The sequence below is a fragment of the Rhinolophus sinicus genome, linkage group LG02, assembly GCF_036562045.2.
Source record: "Rhinolophus sinicus isolate RSC01 linkage group LG02, ASM3656204v1, whole genome shotgun sequence".
NCBI classification, from domain to species: Eukaryota; Metazoa; Chordata; class Mammalia; order Chiroptera; family Rhinolophidae; genus Rhinolophus; species Rhinolophus sinicus.
In genome coordinates, this window is record NC_133752.1 from 50,990,267 (window position 1) to 51,010,403 (window position 20,137).

The window sequence follows — 20,137 nt, forward strand, 5'->3', positions numbered from 1 at the left end:
TTTGTGCCCACTGACCATGTTAGATGCTCAGAAGCATACAACTCTGCGGGCACGTGGCCCGTTTCTATTATAGGTACTCAGCCTCACTGAAGTATCATAAATCATGATGAATCAGAGCACAGCACTATATCAAATACTCAGATTTGCATTTATTATGGTGAACACCAGAAGACTTTAGGACTAGGAGAAACTTAGAGATTGTTTCATGCTACCCTACTTACTGGAGAAGTGAAGAAACAGGTGCAGGGGAGTTGCAGAACATGCCACGGTAAATGGCAGACCTAAGATTAGAAACTAAGATTCTTGACTTTGAAACCAGTGCTTCCCCTCTACAATCCTAGTGTTCCTACAACTTGCCACAATGATCAAAGGCCTCGAGTCAGGCCAGTGTGGGCACCAGTCAGCTTTATTTTGACGTGCCTATTGATTGGTAGAAAGAACAGTGGGGCTTCCTGGCTTCTCCAAAGCAGAGCTGAGTAGAGCTTACCCATTGCATCAATGTTTACCAAATGCTGGGTCCCCAAAGCTCAGGCCTATGTGAAAAGGACACAGAGGACGGGTTTGATCCATCTGATGGCACAGACTGTGATATAAGTGGAGGGCCACAAATGGGTTCCCAAAAGAGCACAGTGCTTCTCAAGGCTGAGAACTGATTGCCAGTTCAAAGGATTGTGGCAAAGGAGGGAGAGAAAGAGCTCAGATAGCATTTCTGTTCATGTCTGACTCTGCCTTGAGCTCCAAGACAACCATGCATCCAGAAGTCAGACCTTTTACTGAAATTAAATTTTCTCTTTATGTAGACATGGTTTAGCAAACTTCAGCACCGGCAGAGCAAAATTACAAGCTTATGTTTAATGTCTGGTGGAACACAGGCAAATTAATCAGAGACATCTGGCAAGTCCCTGGTCTGCTTTCACTAAGAATGCTTGAACTATCATTTGAAACTATTGTTCTTCTGTGAGAAGGAAAGATAAAACAAAGACTTGCCATCTGACTTCAGAGGTTGACTTAGTTTTCAGAAGGGCCATTAGTTTCATCTGTCATTTCCACCCCAGGAGCAGAATAGGTAAAAGTGGAAAACGCTAGTGAGTCATCTATTTAAATAAGACCTGGAAGAGGAGAGAGGAAGAGTATGTTGTTATTTTTTGTGCTTCCTTTCTAAAGCAATGCTGAGCATTTGAATATACATTGTGGAAATGTGTCTCCTTTATTGAATAGGAGGGTTTCTATAGAATAATAATAGTAATAATAACAATAACATTTATATATCACTGATTCTGTGCCAGGCATCACTCTGAATGCTTCACAAATATTGGATCATTTCATCCTCACAACTAATCTGTAAAATAGATATTATCCCTTCCATTTTATACATGAGAAACTGAAGCATGCAGAATTAAATAACTTGACTAAGTTATACTTTTATATTTTGATAGTTTTAATATTAGAATCGGGATCGAAAGCCATAAAATTTGCTGTCTAAAGTCTATTCTAACAACTCCTACTTTTCCACTTTTCCAAGATGAAAATTAGAGGACTCTTCACATTTTAGCTGGGGAGCCTTGTAAAAAATTAAATATATAATTAGAAATAGATACTTTTCTAATAATTTCTTTGTATGATCACACACAACTCCCTTCTGTTGTTATTTCTTCCTGAAAATTATGCTTCCAGAAAATGCTGCCCTGGTATCAGTTTGCAGTAGAGGAAAATTTTGCTGGGGATGGGAGGGAAATAAATCTTGCCCCCCACCATGAAATACTGACTTAGATGTGACTCTGAGAGGTTCTAGATCTAGATTTTACTACAGATAATTAAAGATTTTTAAGAGTGTATGTATGAGTATGTACTCTAAATTATCAGTTGCATAGTTTAAAAAATTCATACATATGCTTATACATACTATTGCTTTAACCTGGGTCTTCAGAAAAGCGAACAATAAGATACATAAGGGAAGGAAGAAAAATTCAATTGTGTGGTGACCTGATAGCCAGAAACTGTGGGTGAACGCAACTGGGAGATGTGTCTGGTGAAAGTTGTCAGAGTGTTTGAAAACACAAGGTTATGTTTTATAGCAATAATGTGCATGTAGACATCCAGACCAGAACTAGTCACTCAAGGCTGGGGAAGAAAACCAAGTTATCAGTTACCTGCTGCATGTTTGTTCTTTTCCGTACATTATCTCATGGAGGCTGGAGACTTGTGTAATAAGAAGGGTGTTGCTGTTCCAATGTGCTAAAGGTGAAATGAAAGCTGTTAGTCAACAACTTGCTTGAGGGCATGCTGTTGGTAGTAGTTTCTCGAACCAGGTTTCCAGTCTGAGTGGGCCTGATATCAAAAGTGTGTTCCCCATCAGGGCATATGCAACTCTTACAGGCGGTGCAGCCTGCAATGTGGATGGCTCCCCGTGGAGTGGGAGGTGGGAGGGAAATGGGGTGGGCAGTGCCTTTCAACTTCAGAAAAAGGAAGCGGGGAAGGAGCACAGAGCAGTCGAAGAACCTGCCTGGAATTAAGTGGCAGCTGTCTTGCCATCTTGGTGGACTTAAATAGGTTTCTACAGACATTCTGAGTCCTAGCCTCCCCTCCCCTCTCATTCCTGTCCCTGCTTTTTCTTCTTTCTTTCTGGGGAGCCCAAAACTCCTGGGCTCCCCTCACTCTGTGCCCCTACCCGGGCCCTCTCTCAACCTCTCAAATTATCTTCCGCTTGGTTTTTAGCTGCCCTTTGCTCCTTCTCACTTTGGCCTCAAATCTTCCAGTCTGTCAGTTGCTAGGTGTTAGGAAAAGTGTTTAATTAAGCTTCGGAGAACACTCAGGACTCAAGGACCTATTGTTTTGAATAGTCAACAGCCTTAGTGCTCACAAACATTTCATATCATTCAGGACACTGCCCATTATTTATTTTGCTAGATTCCCAGGAAAGAGTACAGTGAAATAGCATAGTTGAGAAGACAGTGGCCTTTTCCTCCTTGCTTGTCCAATCAGAGGGAAGCTTTGTCACTGACCTTTGCCTCCTAATAAGAGGTGCAGTTTCCAGGGGAGCCTCCCTTTTCTTTCTGGAAATCTGAGCAGCTCAGCTCCTGTCACCTGACATTTTCTAGGGTTCAACCTGCAGTAAAATTTTCATGAAGGGGAAAAGATCTGAAGCCAGGAATAAAACTTTTCAGTTTTTAGACTTTGAAATTACCGTGTTTCCCTGAAAATAAGACCCAGTCTTATTTTAATATAATGTAATACCCGGTATAATATAATGTCATATCATGTCATGTCATGTCATGTCATGTCATATCATATCATATCATATCATATCATATCATATCATATCATATCATATCATACCATACAATAATACCGGGTCTTATATTAATTTTTGCTCCAAAAGACGCATCAGAGCTGATTGTCTGGCTATGTCTTATTTTCAGGGAAACACGGTACCTCTTATGTGAAAGATACGTTACTTGTATTTATCCTTTGACTAAAACTGTTTCCTTTCTTTAAAGTTCTCATTTTAAAATAATTTGTCTCCTCCTCTTCATGATGACTCCCCTTAGAATATTTGTTAGTTGTAGATTTTTCAAAAATTGTTTGACAATTTTTTGGAGATATACAGAGCCAGGAATGACCAGAGGGTATCTTATATATAATTCATATTAAAGTGTGAGTGATCAGGAACTCCCAGTTTCCTTTTAATCCTAGCAGTAGTATTTTTTTTGTCATGCTGAATTAATTTTAATTGGTAAATTAATTGATCATTAATTTTAATTTCAAGCATCAGTTTTGATCGTCTTTTGAGGGTTTATAGATCAAGCTCTGGGAAATAGGAAGGAAAGAAAGATCTGTAGCTTCTAGTTCCTTCTCTGCAGGTGAGATGAGAAAAAGCGAGGTAAAAAATGATCAGAATAAGATACTACTTGAAAGTCCTAGGAAATAGAAACTCAGAGAAACCCACGTGTATTATTTTTCTATTGCTGTGTAACAAGTAACCAGAAACTTAACATCTTAAAACAATACATATTTGTTATCTCAGCATTTCTGTGGGTTTAGAGTCTAGGCATGGCCATGTAGGTCGTTTGCTTAGGGTTTCACAAGGCTGCAGTCACGGTGTCAACTGGCTATGTTCCTCTTTAGGGCTTTCTAGCAGGTCCTTCTCGAAACTCCTGTGATTGCTGGCAGTATTCAGTTCCTTGTGGTTGTAGGACTAAGGTACTCAGTTTCTTGCTGATTGTCAGCTGGGGGCTCCGAGAGGCTGCTCAGAGTTCCTTACTCTACGTTCCTCTCGCACACCCTCTCACAATATGGTAGATTACTTCTTTAAGGCCAACTGGAGAATCTCTTTACAGTTGGCTAAGATGAAGCCATAAAGAACATAGGAGGTTTGCTCATAAAGAACTTCCTCTTTTCTGTATTTATTAGTTATCTTGCAAAGCGTTGTGACAAACAAATATTAAGTTCGCAAACTCATCCTAGAAAAAGTGCTGCATACCTCATTGCTGAATATCACTATGGTCGCCTTCGAAATACTCCCCTTGGGAAGCTATGTGCCAACGCCAGCTCCTAACCCACCTTTCAAAGCAATTTTGGAACTCTTTCTGGAATGTCCATCAGAGCTGTCATCATATTAATCTTGATGTCCTGAATATCATCCAAATGTCTTCCTTTCAATAGTTCCTGTATCTTTGGGTAAAGAAAGAAGTCAGTGGGGGCCAGATCAGGTGAAGAGGGAGGGTGATCCAATACAGTTATTTGTTTACTGGCTAAAAACTCCCTCGCAGACAGTGCCCCGTGAGCTGGTGCATTGTCATGATGCAAGAGCTCCTTTGGGACCATTTTTGCACACACCTTTCTCATGAAGAGATTTTCAGTTAAGATTTTCCTAGCTGTTTCTCTATTGATGTTTATGTGGTCTGCTATGCTTCTCGAAGTCAGCCAAAGATTTTGATGCATAATTCCAAGAATTTTTGCAGTGTTTTTTGTCAGTTCTGCTTGTTACAGGCTGCCTTGACGTCTCTTCTTCAGTGATGCATTCTCTCCCCTCAGAAAACATTTTATCCATTTGTACACTGCTATTTTCTTCATTGCATTATCCCCATAAACTTGGACTAACATGTCCCTGATTTCACGTCCACTCTTGCCAAATTTAACAAGAAATTTAATGTTTGTTCGTTGCTCTAATTCAAGCTCAGACATTCTTGCAATGACACACAAAAATACACAACAACAATAATAAACGCCACTCAGCAAGACACTGCCACATGTTGACACAAACAGAGCTATAAGACACTGATATACGGAGATTATAAAACCTTACCAAGCTGTTTGTACAGTGCTGCCAATGTAAGCATATGGTGGCAAGTTTGCGAACTTAATTGTTAGGCCTCATACAGTGGGTAACTTTCCCATCACCATTGCCATATTCTGTTGGTGAGGAGTAAGTCACAGGTTCATCTACACTCCAGGGTGATACAAGGGCATGACACCAGAGGGATACAGATCATGGGGCCATCTTTAAATTCTGTACACTATGCCCTTTCACTTCTCTGGTGTGAGATTCCTGGCTAAGAATCTTGGCTGTGCTGGATATGTAAAGCCATATATAAAAAGTCCAGAATCTTAAACACACATGTCCATAGAAGCATTATTCACCATAGCCAAAGGTGGAAACAACTCAAATGTCCATCGATGGGTGAATGGATGAACAAAATTCAGTACAATACATACAATTACTTAGCCTTAAAAAGGAAGGAAATTCCTCCCTTTTGGATACTACAACATGATTGAACCTTGAAGACGTGATAAGTGAAATAAGACTCAGAAAGACAAATTGTATTTTTCCACTTATATGGGGTACTTAGAACAGTCAAATTTGTAGGGATATAAAGCAGAATGGAGGTTGCCAGGAGCTGGAAAGAGAAGGGGACAGGGACTTAGCATTTAATGGGTACAGAGTTTTAGTTTGGGAAGATGAAAAAAATTCTGGTGATGGATGGTAGCAATAATTGCAAAATAATGGGAATATTTTTAATGCCACTGAACTGTGTACTTAAGTGACTAAAATGGTACAGTTTATGTTATATATTTTACCACAATTAAAATAAAAATCCAGAGTCCTGGGGCTGATTGGACAGCATGCTCGTAAGTCCCAGGCATGCTTTAGGTTCTATACAGGATGTTGGGAAAAGGGAGACTAATAACTTCCTCTTTTCTGTATTTATTAGTTAGCTTGCAAAGCGTTGTGACAAACAAATATTAATTGATTATTGCTAATTAACCAATTATTGTTAATTACATAATAGTGATTGATTGTTTGATGAACCTTCCATAGAGGCATATTCCCAGTGCTGTGGGAATACAGAGGGACAGGACAGCTTCAGAGGACCTTGCATTTTTTTGTTTACAGCTGTAATTCTTAACCTTAAGTACACACTGTAGTCACTTGACATGCATTAAAAATATACTGATGTTTCAGTCCAACCCCCAGGGAGTCTGATTACATTGGTTTGAGGTGAGGATGATGGGCATCAGGATTTATAAACACTCCCTTCACATTCTAATGTGCAACAATAATTGAGATCCATTTTCTTTTTTCTTTAATAATTTTTTAAATTTATTGGGGTGACAATTGTTAGTAAAATAACATAGATTTCAGGTGTACAATTCTGCATTACATCATCTATAAATCCCATTGTGTGTTCACCACCCAGAGATCCATTTTCTTATAGGAACAGGCTTCCCTGCAGCTGAATCCACAAATACTCCGTTTGACAATCTAAGAGCAATACTCCACACAGACATTTAAGGGAATTACTTACTATTTCTATCTAATTGCCATGCAGCCGAATGGCGATTATGCACATCACTGAGTGTGTCAGATTAACTTCCTTGTAAGTTTTGGTTGTTTTCAACATTTCATTGTTAAACTCTTTTTTTTGGTGCTCATGGGAATAGGATCATCTGCACACATTTAAGAAAGGGAGAGAGAAATGTTGGTTGAAGCATGAAGTAGCAGTAAACGTGATTAAATTACAACTGTGTTTAATTACATGGGCAATAGGGCAAGAGAGTTGACAAGAGGATGTCATGCTTAGTTTGTTTACCCAGGGAATGACCTCATCTTTTTCATGTTAGTTTCTCAAATTATAAACTTGTGCATTTATTAGTTTCTTTTTTTTTCTTTCTGGTTTATCACTCAAAATGTTTTTAGGAGGAGGAAATAGATGTGTATCCTGCTTATTATCTGTGCCTTGTTTCCTAGGTGACTGACATTTCCACCTCTACTCTTGTCTCTGTGTCCATGGTTTTTAAACTAGGAGAAAGAGTTTGCATGTCTTTTAGCGTTAATTTTGTTGAGTTCCTACTATGTGCCACGTACAAGTCTAGATTTTAGGTAACAGGATGAAAAAAGCATAGTTACACCCTTGAAGATCATAGTCTCTTTAAGGAAATTAAAATTCATTGCAGTCTTGTGTAATTAATATTCTCAGTAGTAGGTGTACAAAGGAAGGACAGAGCATACCTTGTTTAGTGGGATCACGGAAACCTCCATAGACGAGACGACCTTGAACTGGGTTTTGAATGGATAGCAGGGAAACAAAATGTTCTGGCACATTTGGGGACCTGTAAGTAGTTCAGTGGGCCTGGGTGGGTGTGGTGGATTGTCAGGAGTTTTAACAACACTGTGAAGGAATCTCCCTAAGTAAAGGCAGGTGTGAAGTATGGAATTTTTAAAGCTGTTCTAACTTGAAGGTTTTTAAGTTGCTGGTAACTTGCTGACCGATAACAGGAAGAGCTGTCCCTTACGTAACATATTTTATGTGCCAGGAGCTGTTCTTAGTGCTTTATATTGTTAACTAATCTAATTCTCATAGAAATCCTATGACCCATGGACTGTGTTTATTGTCATTTTATAGCCGAGAAAACTCAAGATTAAGTGACTTGCCCAGGGTTCCACAGTTCCTAAGTGGCAGAATTCAGAATCAACCCTGGTATGACAGCTCCAGATCTTGTACCCTTGACAAACATGCTTTACAGTATGATTTCTAATGGTATATGTAATTAGACTGTGAAATGCCATGCACGTAAAGTTGCCTTGGCCTCTGTGCTCACAAGAAATCCCTGCTGGATAAGACGTGCTGGCTCCTGCTTTGCACTAAGCCTTATGCAAAGAAGATGGCAAGACACATGCTATGACCCAACCAAAGCAAATAGTGAGAGCACAGGCCTTTAGTACACAGGACCAGAGAAAGAAGACTGAAGGCCCAGCATAACAAGAACTGTCAATGGACTTTGACAAATTAAACTTCCTGAAGTAATTTAGAGGACAAGAATTTATTGCTTCAAAGAATGTTGATTATGTAAATCGGGGATATAAAAGGATTCCAAAAGGATTAGTGATGCTGCCAATAATGGTCATAAATCTGAGATCCAGCCCGAGTGGAGGAACTTTGAACTGAGCAGAGGGGCTTGGCAGTGCCTCTTTGTTTCTCCATGGTCTCCAGAACTTTTCCCATCTCACTGTTCTCCACAAAAAGTATTACTACTACAATTGTCAACTGCGATTACTGCCATTTATTAAGTATTTCCTGGCACCTTATCTTAGTTAATGGACATTATCCTCCTATGAAGTAGGTATGATTACCATGTTCTATTCACATAGAAGAATCTGAGATTCAGAAAGGTTAAGTGATTTGACCAAGGTCATACAGCTAGAAGTGTGGCAGACCTGGGATTTTAACTTAGGATTTTCTGACTCCAAAACCACACACATCTTTTATTTTTTTTAATTAATTTTTTATGGAAGTACACAAATCATAGAGTGAACACACCCATGTAACCACCAAACAGATCAGGAAATGGAACATAACCAGCACCTCAGAAGCCCCTGCTCTCTTCCTACCAATCCCTACCCATTATCTACCTCAAAGATAGCCACTATCTGCACTATTATTATCATGGATTACTTTTTCCTATTTTTGAACTTTATTTTAATGGAATTAGAGAATCTGCGGAGTGGAGTCTGGCTTCCTTTGTTTAGAAGTGAGATTCATTTATGGTATTGTACATAGCCATGGTTCAGTAATTATCATTGCTATATAGTGTTTGCTGTATGACTATACCACAATTTATCAATTTACCATTGATGGGCATTTTGTTGATTTTGGTGTTTAGCAGTTTTGAATAAAGCTGCAATGAACATTTTGCACATTTTTTGGTATATTAATATGATTTATGATGAATATATACCTAGGAGTGGAATGGATGGATAGTACATTTTATCTAAGTTAGTTAATTTTTATGTCCAAAGTAAATTCTTGGTAAGTTTGTTGAATTGAATGGACGTGAATACAAGTACTCTAGGAGTTTACAGTAAAATAAAAAAATTTGTATGAGCTACGGTACCCAGGCAGGATGAACTAGAGGCTTCTTGGTAGATGTGTAAGGCTTGGGTAGGTTGAAAGGAAAAGAAACTAAGTTAAGTTAGAGGAGAATGTGCGTACCAAACCAGAAGGTAAAGCCACCAAGCATAGGCGACAATGAGAATACCAGTCTACCTGTAACAAAGGATTTGTTTTAAGCAGAAAGTACTAGATGGATAGAGTGGAGCCATGTGGTGGGAAATGGGGAATATCAGATTGTGGGATGTTTATATTCTTCTATGGGTAAAAGGGTTTTCACAGTACAGTTGACCCTTGAACTATACCGGAGTTAGGGATGCCGACCCCCTGCACAGTAAAAAATTAGTATATAATCTTTGGCTCCCCCAAAACTTAACTACTAATAATATACTGTTAACTGGAAGCCTTACCGATAACATAGTCAATACACATATTTTGTATATGTATTACCTACTGTATCCTTACTGTAAAGTAAGTTAGAGAAAATGTTAGTAAGAAAATCATAAGGAAGAGAAAATACATTTACAGTATTTATTTTAAAAAATCTGCATGTTAAGTGGACCTGTAAGGTTCCAATCCATGTTGTTCAAGGGTCAACTATATTTCCATGGAACGTTAATAGAAGTTAAGCCAAAATAAATAAATAATTAAGACACTGAGGTTGGGAAACATTGATTTAAACAGATTTGTTTACTGCAAGATTTCTTTGAACCTTTAAAGTATGCATTGCAAATTCCCAAAACTGTTTAAACTCAGCACACTTGTGCTTATAAAGGAACAGTGCTTCTTGGAACATATTTTGAGAAATTTGGATATGTGGGCTTTGAGGAAACACTTGTTGGAATGGTACACTGGCATGAAAGGCCCTTGAAGGCTGGAGCTTTTTCGGTAACCACAGTTCTACTACTTGCACTGAGAACGTCCAGCAAGAGTATTTTCTCAGCATCTATTAATTAAACGAATTGTTTGTTTTAGTGGATGAAGGCAGAATTAGATCAGAGTGAAGTCAGTTTTTTAGCAATATTAATCTGATAATATGGTATAGGATGGACTGTACAGGAATGAAGCTAGAAGCTGAAACACCAAAAAAAGAAAGAAGCTGTTAAGGTTGCCCAGGCCTAAGATTTTTTTTCTTGGATGGTGGTGACATCCTTGAATATGGAAACTAAAATGGATAACGGTGATATTTTGTAAAGAGACTTGACAAGATTTGGTGATAGATTAGACGAAGGAGGAAGGAAGTTCTCAAGTAACTCAAAGAGTTTGGATGGCTCTGAGGATGTTGGAGGTACTGTAGGCAGGAAGGGATTTTTGTACAAGACTTAATTCTCTTCCCTTCATGTAGTCAAATGATCTGATGGATGTGGTCATGAAGGAGGTATCCAATTCCATGAATTTTTACCTTGTGTTTGAGAACTTTCTGTGTAGAAAAGATCCCAAGTTTTCAAACAGGAAAGTTAGTGATGGGAGAGAGTTTGAATGACAACTACAGGAAAAAACAAAGAAACAAATCCTATTTAAAAAACATCACACTGAGTTTGAGTGGGAGCAAATATATTGTGCAAAGATTCTGACTTAGCCCAAAGGCAACATTTTTCCAGTTTATTAAGTCTATGATATCTACATATAAAGTATGTTAATTAAAACATTTGAAATTTGTGGCAATGAAGGTTGGATAATTATTTAGAGCTTCTTCTTTTCCAAAAGAAAGTAGAGTGTTCTAGGATTATGACAAGTGGGTCTTAGATTCATTTGGGGAATGAATAAGCTGTGAGATTTAAAATGTAAGTGGTCTAGTCTACTAAGAGTCAAAACCTAGACAAACACCGGCTACCACCTTTATGTCTGATCAAATCTAACAAGGCCCAAAGAAGTTGACTTCTCCAGCTCAATGGAAGAGGCAATGGATGGAATGGAAGCAGCACAGACTTCAGATTCACAGACTTAGATTTAAATCCTAGGGGGGAATAAGTTGTTTCTTACCTTTTAGTTTACTTATCCATAAACTAGGAATAGTAATTATCTCACAGGATAGTGGTGAGGATTAAATAAGATACGAAATAACTAGTACCATAGGCACTATGCATACCTGCATACATCAATGAACGAACTGTGCTGTAGTCCCTTAAACTCACCTCTGCATTCCAACCAGATTAGCTTTCCATCTAAAAGTCATGTGTCCATTAATAGTGCATCTAGGGAACTTCAGAGATGCTACATTTGTGACGAGGATAATTAGGAGTAATAATAAACTTGGTATAATCATGATTATCAGAAAAATGTTCCAAGATGTTTTGAAAGATTTTAGGTGTAACACATGGTAGTTATAAGGGTCAAGTGTTGGTGGGGCTCGAAAAAAAAATTGTCCTGCTGGAAAAATTGTAGGTATGTAGACAGTTATATCAAGATTCAAAATGAAGTGACTCTAAATAGCAAAACATGGTTTTCATTCATTGTAACTAATATCTCTTTTCTATTACACAAGTGAGAAGAAGCTCATTACAGATGCTCTCAATAAAAATCAGTTTTTGAAGAGATTGGATCCTCAGCAGATCAAAGACATGGTAGAATGCATGTATGGAAGGAGCTACCAACAAGGGAGTTACATTATTAAGCAAGGAGAACCAGGAAACCACATCTTTGTGCTGGCAGGTGGGTTTCACAGATTTTTCCAGTTATCGCATAACAAATATTTTGCCTGTTGTCTTGACAATTTTTGCAAAATTTATGAAAATGCAAAACAGTTTGCTCTGTTTATAGAAAATGTAACAGATTGAGCTCATGAAATAGTAACATTGTTGATCTAATCATGATGATAATACTTCATATGTACTGAATGCTTTCTATATGTGCCAAGCATCCTATTGAGAACTTAATAGATCTCATTTCAGCTTCTCATCAACTCTATTAGGCAATGCTGTTATCTTCATGTTATTAATGTGGACAGAGAGGTTAAATAACTAAGCCAAGGCCACACAGCCTGTAAGCCCCTTAGGAGATCTTACTTAAGAGTTCATACTTTTAATCACAGTGCCACTCACTCAACGACTACAAAAAGATATTTCCATTAAAATACTGCTGCTTATGTTGATATTTTGAGGTGGTTGTACTAGAAAAAGAAAACAGTTCTTTTTTTGGTTTTGTAAAATATTTTGGTTATATACCAATGATTTAAAAAGATAATTTAGGTACACTTAGTCAACAGACAAATCAAATGGAATATCTGAAAACTAAAACTGCTGTTTTTAGAACCATTTAAATGGTTTCCTTCATATATGATCACTTGAACAAGCTTACATGCTGGGAAGATTATAATAGATAGGCAAAGTATTTATTTCTCAAATGCATGTCCAATACATAAGTCTTACAGTGGTACATAAAAAAAAAATTTTGGATATAGAAGCAAGCATTTATCTGAATAGGGCTTATGGTTATTGAATACTCTGTGAAATTTTGAATTGCCCCTACTTTTTGCGTTTTAAGGAAAAAGTTAAACTGGTTTACCCAGATGGAGTGGTAACCTGAGATGTGCGTGGCCTTCTGTTTTGCATTACAGTTCCTGGCAATCTAAGCAATGCTTTTTTTTTTTTTTTTTAATTCATTTAAAAATTACTTTTATTATAGCCTTGCAATAAACTTATACAAACATAATACAAGCTCGTTTACACATATCTCTTAAACAACATGAACACCAGAATAAATGTACAAGCTGCATATTAACTAAAATTACAGACTAATAAAATTTAAGTTAACATTAATGTGATGGGTGATGTTTAGTTTACAGAAAGTCACTTTTTACAGTTAGGCTCTGAGTTTGGCATGTTCTAGTGAACAAGTGTTAATTCAAAGATCTTGCCACTTCTTAAGCAATGCTTTTATGATTCTTGTTTACTTGGGGTCTTAAGTGTGGGGCAGAAGTTGTCTATCCAAAAAAAATTAATAAACATGTATTATTCTATTCATAGTATATAAAAGATTGTTTTTATTTATTTTTAAAAAGATTTTAATTAAAATATAGCTAACATAAAACATTATATTAGTTTCAAGTGTACACCGTAGTTGTTTAGCATTTATATACTTAAAGAAATAATCACCATGGTAAGTCCAGCAACCATCTGACACCGTACTACGTTATCACAATATTATTGACTATATTTCCTACGCTGTACATTACATCCCCATGACATTTGTTCCATACCTGGAAATTTGAACCTCTTGTTTCTCCTTTTCCTTCCCCTCCCTTTTAATTTTTCAATTTCAGTTGACATTCAATATTATTTTATATTAATTTCAGGTATACAGTATAGTCGTTAGATATTTATATAATTTAAAAGTGATCCCCCTGACTAGTCTAGTACCCATCTGGCACTATACATTACATATTATTGACTATATTTCTTATGCTTTACTTTACATCTTCGTGACTATCTTGTAACTACCAATTTCTACTTCTTAATACCTTCATGTTTCTCACTGTGTTCCCGAAATCCCGTTTCATCTATCACCCCAATAAATCTAGTACCCATCTGACACCATACATAGTTGTTATTACAATATTATTGACTCTATTCCTTATGCTGTACCCTACATTCCCATGACTACTTTGTAACTACCAATTTATATTTCTTAATTCCTTCCCATTTTTCACCCCGCTCCCGTCCCTCTCCCATCTGGCAATCAATAAAATGTTCTCTGTATCTATGAGTTTGTCTCTGTTTTGTTTGTTTGTTTTGTTTTGTTCTTTAGAGTCCACGTATAAGTGAAATCACATTGCATCTGTCTTTCTCTGTCTTACACTCCACTCAGCCCAATACCCTCCAGGTCCATTCATACCCCCACAGATGGTGAGAACTCATCCCCTTCCATGGCCGAGCAATATCTCATTGTATATGTGTACCACCTATCTTTCTCCATACATCCATCGGCAGACACCCAGGCTGCCTCCACATCTTGGCTGTTGTAAACAGTGCTGTAATGAATATATGGATGCACATGTCCCCTCAAAATAGCATTGTGGGTTTCTCAGATAAGTATCCAGAAGTGGGATTACTGGGTCCTTCTTTGTCTCTTGTTATAGTCTTTGTTTTAAAGTCTATTTTGTCTGATATAAGCATTGCTACCCTAGCTTTTATTTCTCTCCATTTCCATTTTCATGAAATATCTTTTTCCTATCCCTTTACTTTCAGTCCGTGTGTGTCTTTTGATCTGAAGAGAGTCTCTCGTAGGCAGCACATGTAAGGGTTTTATTTTCTTATCCATTCAGCCACCCTATCTTTTGATTGGAGCATTTAACCCATTTCCATTTAAAGTAATTATTGATAAATATATAGTTATTGCCATTTTGTTATTCATATTTTTGGGGGGATCTTAAAGAAGTCCCTCTAAGATTCCTTGTAATACCAGTTAGGTTGTGATGAACTCCTTTAGCTTTTTCTTGTCTGGGAAGCTCTGTATCTGTCCTTCAATTCTAAATGATAGCTTTTCTGGGTAGAGTAATCTTGGTTATAGAAGATTGTTTTTATATACTTTGGTTTTTTAAACAACCCAGTTTCATAATTATTGGTTTATTATTTCCCATCTACATCTGTGTAGGCACTCTTAAAATTATAGTCGTTCCCAAGTAGTTGTTTTACCCAAGAAGTGGATTATAGTCTTAATTTAGCCAGCCTTCCATTTTCTACGGCAGGTGATCCAGAACAATTTGTCCCTCTTTTATTTTTTTTCTTGGCCATTTCACTCTTACTTTAGCAACATTAGAACATTCTGGCAAGAGAAGATAGATCATTAAGTCAAGAAATATGTATGGAACCTGCTAAGAAAGGGTGAGAAACTCACGTCAGCCCATCTTGTTCCTTGCCAGTCAGTAATTCCAATGAAAGACTTGATCAGAAGTGAGTGTTAATACGGTCATTCAAATCAAGGCTATAGCACACATGAAAATGAAAATGGATAGTTTTTTATTTGAATTAATTATGGTGTTATCTAAGGAGTGAATTGCCTGATTTAATTGATTGAGCAAATTGATTTGTTAATTAAAAATATTCCCTTTATAAAATATCGAATGAATAGCAAATAGTCAATTATATTTAGCTTAAATGTTTGATATTGCATATATTTTTTCAGTCCGATCAGCCAAGACCTATCAGCCATAACCAATTAGGAAAAAAAAAATTGGAATGCATTAAGATCCATGACACCAACTTGACAGTCCCATTAAGTGATTTCAATTGAATTTAATTTAGTTGTAATGAGAAACTATTAAATTTTTCATATCTAATTTGTAGGATTTGGAACCAAAACAGACTTTGTTTATTATTAGAATATTAAGTTCCACCAGAACCAGGATCTTTTCTGTTTTGTCCACCCTGTCTCTTCGGCACCTGGACCAGTTCCTGGTAGAACACAGGTGCTCACATCAGATTTGTTGAATGAATAGATAGATGGACAGAGGCCATCCAGAGCCACTTCATGGTGAATTAGGAGGAAATTTTTCAAGGCAAAGAGAATAACTCCACCATTTGTTTTCCTTTAAGAATACATCTTTTTTGCGTATGATTTTGATTAGGTAAGGTTTTATTTGCCTTTGTTCAATGGGAAAGGAGAATAGAATTTCCAGGGTAAAAAGAATTGTGAGGTTGCCTGAAGTACTGCATCTCCTTCCCCCAACCTTTGCCTAAATAAAGATTAGTGTTAAACAGTCTTCTTTTTATTTTTTATAAAATTTTAATTTTTTAAGAGTAGTTTTAGTGTTACAACAAAATTGAGAGGGAGATATAGAGATTTCTCATATATCCCCTGCTCCCACACATTCATAGCTTCTCCTATTATCAACATAACTCACCAGAGTGGTACATTTAAAAAAAAAAGTTATTTATTTACTTATTATTTATTTTTTTTAATCTATTTATACCAAGGATGGTACTATATTGACACATTATAATCTCCCAAAGTTCATAGTTCATCTTAGGGTTCATTCTATAGGTTTAAACAAACATATAATGATATATATTGTTCATTATAATATCATACAGAGCATTTTCATTGTCCTAAAAATCCTCTGTACTCTGCTTATTCATCTTCTCTCACCTCACCTCTGACAACCACTGATTTTTTTATTTTCTCCATCGTTTTTCATTTTCTAAAGTGTCATATACAGTTGGAATTAAACAGTATGTAGCCTTTTCAGATTGGCTTCTTTCACTTAGTAATATGCATTTAAGATTCCTCAATGTCTTTTCATGATTTGATAGCTCATTTCTTTTTAGCGCTGAATAATGTTCCATTGTCTGGATGTATTACAGTTTATTTATCCATTCACCCACTGGAGAACATTTTGGTTGCTTTCAAGTTTTGACAATTATGGTTGAGCTGCCATAAAAATCCATGTGCAGGTTTCTGTGTGGACATAAGTTTTCAGTTCTTTTGGGTCAATACCAAGGAGTATGGTAAGAATATGTTTCGTTTTTGTAAGAAACTGCCAAACTCTCTTCCAAAAGGGCTGTACCACTTTGCGTTTCCACCAACAATGTATGAGTGTTCCTGTTGCTCCACATCCTTGCTAGCATTTGGTGTTGTCCATTTTCTGGATTTTAGCCATTCTAATTAGTGTGGTTATCTCATTATTTTAATCGGCGTTTCCCTGATAACATATGCCGTGGAACATCTTTTCATAGGCTTATTTGACATCTGTATATCTTCTTTGGTGAGTGTCTGTTAAAGGCCTTTGGCCCATTTTTCAGCTGGGTTGTTTGTTTTCTTGTTGTTGAATTTTAGGAGTTCTTTGTATATTTTGTACAACAGTCCTTTATCAGATGTGTCTTTTGTAAACATATTTCGCCCAGTCTGTGGTTTGTCTTCTCCTTTACTTGATATTGTCTTCCTCAAGCACTCTTTTTAGTGACTTCCACTTATTAGTTCATTTCACTGAATGAGGGGTTAGACAACCACTGGGGCATAGGAAACTAACTTGCCCAAAGCACACAGCCAATGACTAGTCCGGGTCAGGCAGCCTGACTGCAGGGCCAGTGCACTTCGCAGTCATGACGATTCATCCCTCTGTCAGTGTGAACAGCTGTGCTATGTTTTCAAGACATACGTTAATTGTGTTTCTTATACAAGAGAAGTCATTTCATGTGCTACATTTTTCATGGGACTGAGTGAATTTTAAGTAAGACACTTGGCATCCACTGCTCCAGAGAAAGAATTTTGTAACAATGATAATGTTAACAATAGCTAACACGTACATGGCATTTACTCTGCTAGCCATCGCTCTACGTTCCTATAGTAACTTATTCATATCTGACAACAAGTGCATAAAGTAAATATTAGTATTATCCCCATTATCGACAAGGAACCTCAGGCAGAGAGGGTAACTCTCTCAAGGAGAACCAGCTAATAGTGTGGCAGAGCTGGTTTCAGTCTGCACTCTTACCCACTTTATTATCATGAGAATCATAAGATAACTGTATTCTTTGTTTCTTTTTCTTTTTTAAATTCTACTTGATAGAGGGCCGATTAGAGGTGTTCCAAGGTGAGAAATTGCTATCAGCCATCCCTATGTGGACCACATTTGGGGAACTAGCCATTTTATACAACTGTACAAGGACCGCTTCTGTGAAAGGTAACAGGAGATGAAATGCTATATTTTGGAATTGTTACACAATGTTAAGGATAGCCTAATTCAGTTACTCTTGCACCCTGATTTAATCTGTTTGTCTCCCATTGTGTCCCATATGCTCTTGTTAACAGTTGCAATACTATGCTTATAAAAGGATTTTCATTAAAGAACTTGTCTAAATAATTCAAGTTTAAAAGAACTTTTCCATCAGATACCTGTATATAAAATATGAAACATGTCTTTAAACCGAATAATTCCAGTATTTGTCTTAATTGCCATTTCACTTGTTACTGTATAGACATCTGCCTTAGGCTCATCCAGAATGTTTGCTTTCCATTCTCTATGAGGTTCTGACCATATTATAAATGAAAAAAATTAATTAAACCAGTGAAAATGTATAAATGTCAAAAGAGATGTGAATTAGTTAATGAGAATTTTCATGAATAATTGTTGAGATTAGTTTAATTGTTTCTCCTTAAAGTTCCTGTTTTGACTTTATTTAATCTTAGGTTTTCTTCTGAATTACTTAGATGTGGTGTTTCTCAGTGTTTGGGACTGGGTTATGTGTCTCAGCTTTGCTGCAGTGTTTGATAAAAATTTAGATTCAGGGCTTCACTTCAAACCTGAATCAGGTCTCTGGCAATGGGGCTTAAGGATCTGCATTTTTAACAAGAATGTTAAGATAATTCTAATTCACTCAGAGATCCTTAAAATATATTGGCTTTCTTTAGCTACCATGCCTAAATGACACAAAAAGACACTCATACACGCAGTGAACTTTAACTTTCAATTATTTGCTTGTGAATTCTTCACTGTCTGGATTAGCTCCAGGCTGGCTGGCTTTCTCTTGTATCACAGCACAAATCTGAAATACATCCTGATGATGTCGTGCATAATTGGGAATTGCAAAGTAATTTTAATATCATCCTAAGTAAAACATAATTAGAAAGGAAATCTTTTGCTACTCACTTCCAAACCATGGTTCATATGAAAGCCAAAAATGATTGTATAAAATTACCCACTATTTACATCACTACTTCCTTTCATTTGCATGTTTAAATAATGCATTTTTCCCAAGAAATTTTATTTTATGAGAACATAAAAAAATTATTAACATTTTTCGATGTTTTCTTAATGGGAGGAAACATGGTATTTTATTATTTTCTTGATTTTTTTTTCTCTCCTAAAGCTATCACCAATGTTAAAACTTGGGCACTAGATCGAGAGGTATTCCAGAACATAATGAGAAGGACAGCTCAAGCTAGAGATGAACAATACAGAAACTTCCTCAGAAGGTAAGGCTAACACATTGGTAGAAAGAGAAGAGATGGTATAGCCTATTGTGGATATGTTGGTTTTATTAGAATAATTTCTTCACTATAGCTTCTCTTACTTAAGCATTTTCCACATGATTAAACCAGAAGTATTCCCTTACAGTAAATGCCACTATATGTAAAATTTTATATTTAATTCCCATTAGCCTTGTGCCATGATTTATTTATCCTGCTAATTTTGCCCTTGTATTGATGGAGTCATTGCATATAGTGTAGAAAAGTGCGCCAAAAATCCAAAAATATTCTCCTGGGGTTGCCCAGTTGACTTTGAAAGGTACTCTATATTTTGGGAGAAGATAACAAAAGATAATCTTTCTAATAATGCTTTGCTTAGAATAATATTAACATTAATTTATTTTGCTATCCTTACTTGCTTTACCTGAGACATTTTATTTCTCATTTGCATAGATACACCATCTTCCAGATTACTATATTTGTGGCAGATTAACATGCCACAATGGTACTGTGCTTGCCCTGATGGCACGGATCCTTGGAACATGCTCATTTTGTGAACTGTTCTATACCCCCAACTATTTGGAAGCATCATATTATAGAGCATCAAATACCTATGTAACTGAAAAGTTAGTCCCACATTAAAAATGTTTTTAGAAAGTATAAGTTCCCTATTTCAACTATTTCTGTCTCTTTTGTGGGAGTTTTGACAGTCTCCGAAGTTGTAATACATACTGTAATGAACTGTTATCTATGATAAGTGGTAACAATAAGAAAATACCTCACAGTTTCCAAAAATAAATTCTAAGTTCTTTATAAGCATAACGATTTTCTCTTGCACGCAG

The 20,137-nt window shown here is 36.6% G+C and overlaps 1 protein-coding gene across 3 annotated transcripts in view; it reads left to right on the forward strand.

The window, feature by feature from the left end:
• PRKG2 (protein kinase cGMP-dependent 2) overlaps nucleotides 1-20,137 on the forward strand; it is a 125,323-nt gene that overhangs the window by 41,597 nt on the left and 63,589 nt on the right. For all 3 annotated transcript variants that reach the window (XM_074324384.1, XM_074324382.1, XM_019720111.2), the window contains exons 3-5: nucleotides 11,875-12,041; nucleotides 17,896-18,009; nucleotides 19,196-19,301. In XM_074324384.1, the coding sequence (XP_074180485.1) occupies nucleotides 11,875-12,041; nucleotides 17,896-18,009; nucleotides 19,196-19,301 (387 nt within the window). The remainder of the gene's footprint in view (nucleotides 1-11,874; nucleotides 12,042-17,895; nucleotides 18,010-19,195; nucleotides 19,302-20,137) is intronic.